Here is a 13,001-nt window from a genome sequence, read left to right as displayed (position 1 = left end):
TCATATATGTAAAGCTCTTAGAAAGACTCCTGGCACATATAGCAAGTGCTGTATGAGAGCTAGCTGTTATTATTTAAAATAAAAATTAAAACAAGAAATCATTTTTCACTCTCCAGGTTGGTAAAGATTAAATAGTTCAATAATATACAGTAATGGCCAGAATATCCACAATCACTCAACTCTCCTACACTGTAGGTAGGAATGTAAATTTGTGCAGTTTCATTAGAGGACACGGGGGCTTTACATATTAAGATGATAAATATTCATACTTTTTGACTCAATAATTTTAAAGAATTTGTCTTTTTCATTATAGCCTAGTTTATATTATCAAAAGATCTAAATAACTATTAATGTTGTCTGGTTTAATAAATGATGGTACATCCATATAAGGGATACTCACATGGCCATTAAAATTTTAAAAAGGGAGGTCTTCTTCATAAGCTCATGTCTAAGTCACATATTAAGTGGAAAAATAAACTGCAGAACAGTTCTTATAGTATGCTAACATTACTGTAAAAAGTAAGTTGTGAATTTGTAGATGAATATGAACATACATAAGCACACATTTACAAACACAGTTATGCTTGTAAATGCATAGACTTTCTACAAAGGTACACAAGAAAGGGAACTAGTTGCTTCTGGAGAAAGACTAGAGGATTGAAAGTATGAGGTCAGAAAAAGACTTTTGTTTGGTTGCACACACATGTGTGCTGCTTGAAATTTTTTGCCTTTTGTGGCTTTATTTTGGTCAAGAATATATTAATTTTTTAACTAGAGAGTTAATTAAGAGGAAGAAGAGAAATATGAGGCCAGCAGAAAGCTCCAGTCAGATAAAGAGTCCTCCATTTCCATAACCCAGATAGATTTGGCCTAGATTATGACAAGTTTCATAATTTCAAAATTCAGCAAAAATTAAAAATAAAATATATCTTGCTTTCCCCCCCATTTAACACTGGATCATCTTTTACTCAGTGTTATTAATACCCCCAAGAACTATTGACCAAGAACCTCTTAACTTCCCAGCACAGTTTGATGCTATGGGAAGTACCCAGAGGTGATAAGAACAATACCTTCCTTCACGTTACATATGATTTAACAAGATAAACAAGAAAATTTCAAGTAATAAAAGAGGTTAATGATTATTCAAATTAATTCTGTCTGAAGCCTCTAAAAAATAGCTTTTTTGAGATGTTACAGTGTCACCAGAAGTCAGCAGGGGGCACTTCAAACATATCTGTGCTGAACTCAGGTTAGCTCATTTTCAGCCTAGATCTTTGATGTTTTGTCTGCAGTTACCTCGGAATGTGAAGTCCTCAGCAAAAAACACTGGTGGTCTTACATATTCAAGTCAAGTCAGGTCTCAAAGAAACTCTCCTTTTATTTCCTACATGGATTTCAGTTTTTAATTTTTTTTTTTTTTAAATAAAACTACTTAAAAATTAACATGGATTATAAATCCAGTAGGCTATCTGTGGGACATTCATTTTGGTTTTTATGAGCTGTCTTTTAGAAAAGGCCTACACCTTTCTCCCCCTCAGCAGTCACAGTATTTGTCTCTCTGGTATGTTCTGATGTGTCTCCCTCACCATAAGGCCTTGTTCCAGGACATGCCATTGCAATGCATTGGCTTTTTAAATTATTATTCACTCTCTTTTTAAAAATTATCTTTTATTTCTCTTCTAAACTTTATTTAGGCAAATCTTTTAATGCTGATATTAAAATATGATTTATTTCTCTTTCTTTCTTTCTCTTTCTTTCATTCTCTCTTTTTTCTTTCTTTCTTTCTTTTGTTGTTTCCTTTCTTTTTTTCTTGGAAGAGGGGAGGGGATGGATATCCCCAATGCAAAAAACTAAAATCCTTAAAATGTGTCTGGATTATTTAACACCATACTTTTATCATTGAAGCAATTCTTCCCATACTCCACAGTTCCTTCACCCCCAGAGCAAAGAAAGTATCACTGGTTCCTTTATTCAAACCTGGTGGAGGAAGGAGATAGTAGCAAATTGGCTAAGTATAATATATATTTATACTTTATCTTTTTCAAAATATAACACCCAACTTTACCAATGGAGAATTATACTCTGAATTTAACCTTCTTTTGAACTGCCACTTGGAATTTCTTCAACATAGCTTTGCTAGGTAATGAATAAAAGAAGTCTGCAAGGTCAGCATCTCCACTTATCAACTGTCCAGTAGGACAGCTCTAGCCTCAGGCACCAGATCCCAGAGCTATGATCTCAACCTCATCCTCACCCTCACTGTCACATCACCATCTCTGACAGATGCAGCTTGTGCATATGTGCATATGGTAAGTGGCACTGGAAAAGTTTTTCACAGCAATTTTTGGTTAGCATTTTGATTTTGTTTTTTCTTATTAAAAGTTAATAGATTTTTAAGTACTTATTATATTTAAGAGTTTATATTTGTAACTTTTATTTTCATTAGCCATGCTTTTTTCTACATTAAATATAATTTTTGTGGTAAAGACCAGATCTACTTCAGTACTGATGTTCTTTTAGAGCCCACTTAGACATTACATCATATTTTAATTTAGAAAAACAAAAGCCACAAAAAAATATATGCCCTAAATTATGCATGCGCAACAAACATCTGCTTCTCAGCCTTTTCCAATTTGTAATTACAGCAAGATTAAAATATAACCATCAAATATTTTTCCCCCTTGGGATCGCCAAAGGAAAAAACTTTGTGATTTGTGGTTACTGTTATTTATTCTTGAGTTTCATCTTCCCTCAACTGTACAATGGGAATATTATTAAGTCCATGGCGTTTTTTGTTTTTGTTTTTGTAATGATTAAATGCAGAAACAGATGAGAAGTGCTCAGTGTATGCAAATAGCAGTCCCTCAATCTAAATAATAGATGATAGGTAGATAGAACTTCACTACAGTTCTGTAGTTTCTGGTCCTTTCTGTAGGTAAACCCATTTAACTTTTTATTTACATCATTTTAAACTTATACCAGGAGCAAGTGTCCTGCTGTAAGAGTGCTGGGTTGTTAAACTTTTATAAAACAATTTAGCTTCTTCTAATCTGAAGATTTTTAAGCCTGTTACAAAGGAAATGCCGATTATGAAAAAAGTCAAGCATCATGTCATCGGTAATCAAATAACTTTGCTGAAGTTTGGACGAGGCACTTCACCGAGGCACTTCGCTAACGCACAGGCAGTCCAGACCTGGAGATCAACAGCCTCCGCAGTACAACGCAGGCATCTCCGAGAACAGCCAATCAGGAGAGCGCATTGCCGCCACACCCACCTGTTCATTGCTTGTCCTGGCGATCCGAGCCAAATTGTCTCCTTTTTTTACCAGGCTGAGTTGCTAGGAGTTAATTCTTCCTGGAAATCTCTGCCACTCCGATGGACATGCAGCATAACAGCACAGGCCATTCCAAAGCTGGTTTCGTGTTAAAAAAAAAAAAAAAAATTATTCTAACCCTTTATTTCTTTGGTTTTGTTATCTGTTAACCTGGGAAATCATTTTAAACATACATTATAAGACTCAGACTTCCCTTTAGCAATTACATAAAATCTTGTAGTTCTCTGAAAGACACAGAAGTGCAGATTGGGTTGTTTATCTTAGCAAACAATATTTATGTGGGAAAATAGACCTCATGAGTATTCTATATAAGATAGTAAGCATTTTTGCACTTTTGTTTATGTCATTTATATCTTGAGCACATACCATGCAACTGTATTCATTTTGTGTCATTTTTTTTTAAATTAGAATTTACTATATAGTTTTTGGAGGGCTACCACATCATAGTTATTCATCTTCTGCAGTCTATTCTGAAGTTCCTCTGAGGGGTTTAATTCTTTGCAGGTTTCAGAATTCCTCTACATGCTTTGTCATATAGAATGAATGTGCACAATATATTGTTGAATAATTGCAAGACAATATATTGTGTTGTGGCATTTAATGCATCAAATTAACAATAGAATTCTATTTTACAGAATAACAAATTTAGAATTACTGGGGTATTATCAGATGTATTTCATTTATATGAAAAACTTAACATGTGAGCCCAGTTTAAATTCTGTGGCCTTTCATCTTTCTCACACACAAATGTGGATGGGGGTAGAATGAATGGAAGGAAGCATTCAGGATATTCAGAGAAATAATTCATTATAGACAGTGAATTGGAGGTTTTGATTTATGAGTCTGTTTCTCAGATGTAAAGTGTGGAGTATAAAGATAATTGTTTTTCTAGGCTAATACAAATTATTTACATTTAGAAAGATATTTGAAAGTATTCAGAACATTTTGGCAAAAAATACAATATCCAACGAGACTTCATTATTATTTTAGTTGCATACCTCAAGACAACATTTTTAATAGGTTTATTAAGATATAATTTACATACCATAAATTTCACCCATTTAAAGTGTACAAGTCAATGTTTTACCACAATGTAATTTTAAAACATTTTTTATCACCATTCCCCTAAAACTTCTCCATTGTTCCCCAGCCCCTATTCCCCAGCTCCAGGCAACCACTAATCTACTTTCTGTCTCAAAATGTGCCTATTTGTGGATTTTTATATAAATAGAATCATACAATATGTATTTTTTGTGACTGGCTTCTTTCACTTAGCATAACAAATCTAGTTTTATATTATTTGACCTCAATAATCTGTCTCTGATGATAAAATGTTATCCTTGGATTCCTTTATGAGTTTGAAGAGTGGGTATAATTTTCGTGAGAGAAAACTTAGAAACTAGTTAGAGCAGGAGGGCTTTTCTCCACCACATAGGCTAATCCATTTTGCCAATGTTAATATACCAGATTGTGCAAGCGTAAGATGCAGAACAATGTGTGTCCATGGATCCCTAAATTGACATTGTACAGAATTTTGGGAAAAACAAAAAGATAAACAACAACCACAAACATTGCAAGTTACAAACAGAAGCCATCAAAAGAGAAGTATAGTTTAAGTATTGATCAAATGTAGTTTAACAGCTTAACTTCCCCTCCTTGGAAAACTGGTGATTGAGAGTATTTAACATAAATGCATATAAATTTGTGTTTGGTGCTTGTACAGAGGGCCCTTGCAAGACAGAGTCCTTAGGAAAAGCAAAGAGGAACCTTACAGAGAAAGCAAATTTTCCCTTCTGCCCTTTTCCCCTCTTCTCGCGGGCAAGGTTTATCCTCTTTACAGTTTGCTCAAATACTTGGAAGTGAATTTAGGGCCCTCCCCCCAACTTATGATTTTATAGCCAATAGGTGATGAGGTTTATTTGCATATTTCCAGTCACATAAGCAGCTGTGGAGTGGAAACAGTGTCAGACTCGATTCTTCCTCCTCCTCCTCCTCGGAGGGAACCTGCCACTTGTAGCTGCCTGCCCTCCCTTTTAAAGGGCAACTTGCCCCACGCCGGACCTCAGCTCCAGCCTGCTCCCACCTCGAGCTCGGCTGGTCCATCACCCTGTCCGCGCTTCTGCCAGTGCCCTGTAGCTCCTACAGAGAGACGCGCCCCGAGATGGAGAGCAAAGCACTGTTCCTGGTGGCCCTTGGCATGTGGCTCCAGAGTCTGACCGCCACCCGCGGAGGGGTGGCCGCCGCCGATAGTAAGTTTTGCCCGTAGACTCCCCTCCACCTGCAGACTCCACTTTGGCCACTTCCACACGTTATGAGGATGGGAAAGAGGGAGTCGAAAGGGGTTGCAGATGCGTACCGGAGACCCTCCTAGGCTGAGCGCCGGTCCCGAGAAGAGTCAACAGGCTGGGATCCGGGAGGGGTAGGGAGGGAATTCTCCCTCAGATTTTCATGGAGTCGTTCCCGCGTTGTCCCTTCCAATCTGGCTGAGGCAGTGTTTCCGGGTCCGTAGACTCAGAAAGGAAGAGTAGGGGGTAGCTCGAGGGGCGGGACGAGAGAGGTCGGAGGAAGGGCTTAAATGGCGGTGATCGGCAGTAACCGCCTCGCACGAGGACCCTGGAATGAAAGGCACGCAGGTCAAGGTGACCCTGGCGCGGCCGCCAGCGCGGCTCGGCCCCCGCCTACGGGAGCGCCGGGAGAGAGTGGCCCCTTCCCTTAGAGAAGCCGACCCGAGGGGGTGGGGACGGGGGGAGGAGGCGTTGTCCGTATCTCAGAAGCACTGGACACTCGCTCTCGGCGTCGACACGGTGGTGGGGGACTGGACGCGTGGCGCCGAGTCCCGCGGACGCAGCGTCCTGCACGCGTTCGGGAGCCCGGGAAGCTCTTCAGCTTCCATTCTTGCACGCGCCGCTTTTCTTAGCACCCAGAAAACCTAGCGAAGGGCTGCCCTCCTGAAAACATGGCGCAGCGACCTGCAGTCTGTGGCCGCTGGCTTGGGTGTTACGAGGTTTGCATTTGGCTACCCTTAAAGTCCTCGGAGCCGAGTCCCGCTCTGACGCCCAGCTTCGAGAAGCGTCCACAAGCACGTGGGGCTTCCGGGAGCCGCAGCGTGAACCCCAGCCACCGCCCCGGCGCCACCGGCTCCTCAGGGTTAAGGCATTACAGGAGAGATGCGAATTTCTTTATTGCAGGGAGGGCAAAAGACCAGCCTGAGACCTGCCCACTATAGAGGCAGTCCTAGTACCTCTAACCCTGCTTGGTTCACCGAACATACAACAGCAACCAAAAGGCAACTGAAGCAAGTCCTAAGCGCAGGCAACATTTTCTTCTCCCTTCGTGGTGAAATTGCAGTTAGGGCAGTGTGGCTTGGATGTGCTTACAGGCAGCATGGTTCAAGTTATAGTCGAGTTTGTCCATGACTTTGATTGCAGCTGAAAGTTTATTTCAGCAGTGGGTTGTAAAAGAACATTTTTGGTAGATTTATTTAAAAAATGTAAATTTCACCAAATCTGATTGGATTAAAAAAAAACAGTATCTGGAGGTGCAATTAAAAAGTCTTAAGTATCTTATATAGTGGCATGTTCTCCTCCATAGTGTTTAACCCCGTCCAAGAAGATGGTAGGAACAAATTCCATATTATTGCAGACAATACACCATGGTGTGAAGTTGCTTTTACCATAAAAAACACACAAATATTTGTTTTCCACAGTTTGTTTTTGCTGGCTTTTTATTTATTTTGAGAGATGGGGAGAGCGCGAGAGCACACAAGGTGGGGAGGGGGAGAGGCAGAGGGAGAGGGAGAAGCAGACTCCCCGCTGAGCGGGGAAGCCCTACATGGGACTGGATCCCAGGACCCTGGGATCATGACCTGAGTGAAGGCAGAGGCTTAACCGATGGAGCCACTCAGGAGCCCCTGTTTTTGCTGGCTTCTTAGAAGTTCACGACCCTAAATTCCTGGTCTAGTTGGTGTCACCTCTCTGGGTTTAGATTCCTCAACTAAAAAATGAGGAGTTCAGGCCACACTCAAAATTATCTTAGTCTCCTTTAATTCATACTCTTTGGTTTAAATGGACGCTTTGTGATTGATGAATTAAGTTGGATTTTAAGCAACGTGTGCTTTAGCTAGCTGTAAATCTATCAATGGAGGAATCTTTTTTTTTTTAATAATTTTGAAATTTTGGTTTTTGTTTTTTAAGAGAGAGAGAGCGCGCCTGAGCACGAGTGGGGAGGCGCGGGGCGGGGGGGGGGGGGGGGGGCGGAGAGAGAATCCTAAGCAGGCTCCATACCCAGCGCCTAGTAGATGCTGGGCTCCATCTCCAAAGCCTGAGACCTTGACCTGAGCTGAAATCAAAAGTCAGATGCATAAGGGACTTAGGCACCCAGGTGCCCCAAGGGAGGAATCATTTTTAAGTAGACATGAAATTAATCCCTACTATCCTTCCCTCCTACTCTCACTCCACCACTCCCTCCCTTTCTATTATGCTTCTCCCATCACAGCAAATTTTCACCCCTTTTCTCCTCCAGATGAATTCATCTAGGAATGTAACAATTTCAGAGGCAAAAGATATGAGTGTGAGAGAATGGTAAAGAGCACCTCTCTGGGCTCGGACTTATTCTGGAATTTTTTTTTTTTTTTTTTCTAAGAAGAATGTGAGGATATGAGGCACTCACTGCCCTCAGGCTCTTTGTTGAAGCCACCTCAGTCCCTGCAGGGCCTCATTAGGAAACTTGAAGAGCTAGACAAGGAGCATATGGATCAGTACTCAGGAGCTGCAATTCTATTTGACCTGCCATAGTGAATTTCCAGGCTAACATCAAAGTTAAATGTGATGGGTGATAACAGCAAAATAGCTGATACCATTTGCAAATGGAGCAGAGCTCAGCACTGGAGTGATTGATTAATAGTAATATTGAAAATTGCGTGTCAGGCACAGGGGTAGAGTTACAATGGAAAATTTTCACTTTCTTTCAGGTAGTGTAGTGTATTTTTAGCTTAACCTTTCTTCTTTGCTTTGTTCAGGAGGAGAAATTGAGCTATATAGTTTACTGCTTCTATTTTATGAACATTTTTTTTTCTATAAAAATGAAAAGCAAATCTGTTTGTTAAATAAGTCAAGAGCATTGTCGGAATATCTGAAAATACCAATCACTTTAGTCAGATAGGATATTGATTTTTTTCCCCTGATCAAACTTTTTTTTGTTCTCACCCAGTCAGTTTGGTTTTTGGTATTCTGTAGAAGCTGCCTGAGTCAGTAAGGATGACCATCAGTTTCAGAGAGAAGGGAAATTATTGATGAAGTCCTTTAAGTATGTGTGTGGTGGGGTAGAAACTTTTAAGAGAATTGCATTATAATTGAGCTCTTGTACCTCATGTCTTCATATGCACACTAATCCTATTCATCTGATAATTGTGAGCTGACTTTAGAATATCTTTCCTGGGATGCTCAATGTTCCTTCTTTTCTAGGAACAGTAATGTATCCCCTATAAATTTACCTTTGAAGTGCTTTGATCTCTCAACCTAATTTCATCTCTGTGAGTTATTATCCACATTAAGTAAATTCCTTGTCTTTTTTTATATGCTTAGAATTTTAGCTATTTAATAACTTAGATTACATAGGCAAGAAATGCATTAACTTGTATCTTACCCCAAATCTTACCTTAGTGCTGAATAAGGACATATCTGATGGGAACCAGTTGGTGTGGTGATGCTGATATGATAAGTTGAATTCAGGATGGAAGCTCTTATGAAGGAATACACCTTAGGCAGCCTCCCTTCCACTAATTTAAAGTAGCTTTAATTTCTAAGGGGACCTGATAAAAAAGATCCTTATCCCCTTAAAAAAGATAAGTGTAGAGTCTTTAATACCATTTTCATGTATGGAAAACAATAATTCTCTTAGTAACAATGGAATCAAATCAGTTCATCTGCCAGCCAAGAGCAATCCCAGTGTATATGGGGACAGCTAAACATATTGACTGACACACATCAGTTGTGTGAGAAAGTGAGGCTTGGGAAGTACATTCATCTTTAGGATGCTGAGACACTCTTATACCAGTAGTGTGAAAATTTCTATCAGAATACCAAAGAGAAGGAAAGGCTGACTGTAATCACTAATAACATTTATGATTTCATATATAGAATTGACATAGAATTGAAAACATCTAGTAGCATATAGAGTGGTGCTGTCTTCCTGTAAAATGCTTCATCATGCTTTCTGTAACTTAAAATGAAAAAGAATTTCCCTGAGAAGTGAAATAAAAATCTCCAAATACAAATTTGTTTGAGAATGTATGAATTTCCTATTATTTTATTTAGAAGCTATACCCAATAGGAAATGTTAGTTGTGGAAAATTGGACCTCTCAATGGGCTATGCAGATAATCTGTACAGGAGCTATGATTTTTTTTTTTTTTTAGAGAGGGAGCCTGCAAGGCCTGAGAGGGGAGGGGTAGAGAGAGGGAGAGAATCTTAAGCAGGTTCCACCCCCAGTGCGGAGCCATCTCGGAGCTCGATCTCACCACCCTGAGATCATTACCTGAGCCAAAATCAAGAGTTGGATGCTCAACTGACTGAGCTATCTAGGCACTCCAGAATCTATGAACTTAATAGACTTTTTTTTTTTATGGAAATATACAAAGCTAGCCTTAATAATGTCAGAGAATATTCTTAGTCACTTCAGAACCACCAGCAACACCAGGGCTACCGTATTGCATAATTCTAGGGAAAAATAGACCAAAGTGAGTGCCATCCTCTGGAGTCATGCAAGGCAATAGTCTTAAATATTAGTTTAACAAATAGGTGGTGGGTGAGATCTGTCTGCCAGGTCATTTGGATGATTTCTACTTCAAAAAAATTGGTAATCAAACATGGTAAAATATGATTATTGAGGAGGGATGAGTTATTTGATGTGGAGAGATATGGGATAGGTGAAACTAATTTAGTTTTAAATTTTCTAAAGTACTTTGTAACAATAAAAAAACTTCTTGGGCATTGAGAGCAGAATCAGATTAAAAATTTACAATATTTTTTTCTACTATCAGGTAAATAATAAGGCCACCAGAGTACTTCCTGGTTAGAAAGGAAAAGGAAGACCTACATCCTAAATAAGATGGAAGGCAGAGTGTATTTTTAATAAGTCAGTGGCTTTCAAGTGCACTTTTACTATATGAAAATGAAAAAAAACTTAAATATCAATAGTTTATCACAGGCTATCATTTGAGTAAATTATTTTAGAATGTTCAGGTGCTAGAAATTGTTTGTGTGTGTGTGTGTGTGTGTGTGTGTGTGATCAACTTTTCACCTATAATGAATTACTTAGCAAGTAGCCACAATATTGCTTAAGGAGTTTTAGAAAATAATTAAAAAGGAAAATGTTGACCAGTACTCAGCTAATTACATGATAAGCCTGATTTGAATCCCTGTACATTCACTATACTGTATCATTCTTATTTTCACTTTTTGGCCTGGCTTTTGCAATGTTACTTGAAATTACAGATTTTTAGCATTTGAATTGTGAAAAGAGTTAGTTTAAATTAAGAAATTAGAAGGACCAATTATTTATCTTCTGAGTTTTAAATAGAGAAACCTAAAAGCTACAAATTATTACCTTATAGTAAATAATTTTTAATTTTTTTACTTGTGTTAAGAAATTAATTTCCCCTAATATAACTTCCCTTTGACTTGCTCACTTTAAGAATTTGACTTTATTTGAAATACAATTTACTTCAAGCATTCACTGTAGTATTAAATGAAGACTTATCAAAATTTAGATTTATTATCAAGAGAGTCAAAAGATTGGCTGAAGTTTTATTTCTCTCCTTATTCACTTTGGGATTGACTATGAAGTCAAAGTGGATTTTTTCCCAAACCTGCTTTGCTATAGTTTTTTAAGCTTTGACTTTGTGTGAAAGACTGCAAAGACAAGTAATATTGGAAAAGAAATATTTGGGGAAAGAACAACCAGTTCAAGGGCACCTGGATGGCTCAGTTGATTAAGCGTCTGCCTTTGGCTCAGGTCATGATCCCAGGGTCCTGGGATCAAGCCCCATGTCTGGCTGCCTGCTCAGCAGGGAGCCTGCTTCTCCCTCTCTCTCTCCTGCTCCCCCTGCTTGTGCTCTCTCACTCTCTCTGTCAAATAAATAAATAAAAATCTTGAAAAAAAAAAGAATTAACCAGTTCACACATAGCACAGGCATTTCTGAATGAGTTTTTAAAACATTTTTAACTGATGTACCTTGCTATGGGGGTGGGAACAATTTTATACAAAAATTTACTTAGACTTCCAACTTCCTTATTGCTAACGTTTTAAAAAATTATGTTAGTGAAAAGGAAACAACCTTTCCTCAAGCCTATTATATAATATTTTGGGAAAACATTCCTTTGATGTAATCAGGGATTGAAAGAGGGTGAAATAATATATGAAATAAGTGGAACTCTACAATGCAAGAGCCATGAGCCAGTGTTCTTTGGGAGACTGAGTTTTGAATTATAACCAAGAGACCTGGATTCTGGTCTCTGTCAACTTTGATCACCAATGGAGGATTAGTCATTCTCTTGCAATCTACAAATATTTAAAAAAATAGAAACAAAAATAGCACTGGTGGTAGCTGCTTATAAACCTAAAACATACCATTCCAGCAAATAAAACAACCCTCCAATTAGCCACCTATCCAATTTTTCCTTTTCAGGAATTACGGGAGGAAGAGATTTTATAGATATTGAAAGTAAATTTGCTCTAAGGACCCCTGAAGACACAGCTGAGGATACTTGCCACCTCATTCCTGGAGTAACAGAATCTGTGGCTAACTGCCACTTCAACCACAGCAGCAAAACCTTTGTGGTGATCCATGGCTGGACGGTAAGATAGTCTCTTTGGGAAGGAACAAATTGGGATAGACCAGGCATCCTGCCTGACTGGCTTGCTCCCATTGTTGGGAAGCCCGTGATGAGTCTCCCTATCCTGTACGTCTGCTTGTTTTCCAATGGCTTTACTTTAAACTTGAGTACAGGCAATTCTGGCTTGGGGTGGGGATTGTGGAATCTAAAATCACGTGTTGATGAGTACTTCCCCCAGGTAGTGCCATCTTTCATTTTACCATGGTACCTAGTTGATACCCTCAAACCAGCCATTCTTGTGAGGTGGGAAAATAAGGCTTTGCTCAACTACAGAGCAGAATGTAGGTTATCATTTTAGGAAACCAGTGGAAACCTGGCATGATCCTGATTCATGCAGCACATCACCAAATGTCCTTTCCTAAGGGAGAAGCTGTCAGAGAGAGGAGAGGGTTGGAGTGGAGTGAGGAGATATTGATTCTGGTTCTGGCTTTGCCATTCTCCAGCTCTGTGATGTGATTGATGCTACTTCTCATGTCCAGGCCTCAATTGACTGATGTGTAAGACAAAGAGGTTAGACTCTACTTCCCAAATTCTCCAGTTGTAAACTTTAGGGAACTTTTCTAGAGATGAAAGAGGGGTAGCCAGGGAAGTGTCATGCAAAATGATTAGAAAAGGTGAAAACTGTGGTTACATTTACTTTTACTTTTAAAGAATACAAATAGGTGAGGAGGAGTAAGGAGTGCACTTGTTGTGATAAGCACCAGATGTTGTATGGAAGTGTTGAATCACTAAATTTTACATGTGAAACTGTGTGTTAACTAACTGAAAGTTAA

General features: G+C 39.0%; 1 protein-coding gene and 1 long non-coding RNA gene across 4 annotated transcripts in view; one reads left to right on the top strand and one right to left on the bottom strand.

Annotated features, from left to right (window-relative positions):
• Positions 1-361: 361 nt before the first annotated feature.
• On the bottom strand, positions 362-6,665 carry LOC144381407 (uncharacterized). Its single transcript, XR_013446606.1, has 2 exons — positions 5,692-6,665; positions 362-3,413 (listed from the first exon to the last, which is right to left on the bottom strand). It is a non-coding gene; the product is annotated as an uncharacterized LOC144381407 (long non-coding RNA).
• LPL (lipoprotein lipase) overlaps positions 5,269-13,001 on the top strand; it is a 23,875-nt gene continuing 16,142 nt past the window's right edge. For 2 of the 3 annotated variants that reach the window (XM_036106002.2, XM_036106001.2), the window contains exons 1-2: positions 5,269-5,584; positions 12,021-12,190. In XM_036106002.2, the coding sequence (XP_035961895.2) occupies positions 5,497-5,584; positions 12,021-12,190 (258 nt within the window). In that variant the 5' untranslated portion in view covers positions 5,269-5,496. The remainder of the gene's footprint in view (positions 5,585-12,020; positions 12,191-13,001) is intronic. The other variant, XM_078069535.1, reaches the window with a different exon arrangement.

This window comes from Halichoerus grypus, chromosome 3, assembly GCF_964656455.1.
Source record: "Halichoerus grypus chromosome 3, mHalGry1.hap1.1, whole genome shotgun sequence".
Taxonomy (NCBI): Eukaryota; Metazoa; Chordata; class Mammalia; order Carnivora; family Phocidae; genus Halichoerus; species Halichoerus grypus.
Note: the sequence above shows the minus strand (reverse complement) of the source record. Positions and strands in the feature narration are given on the sequence as shown.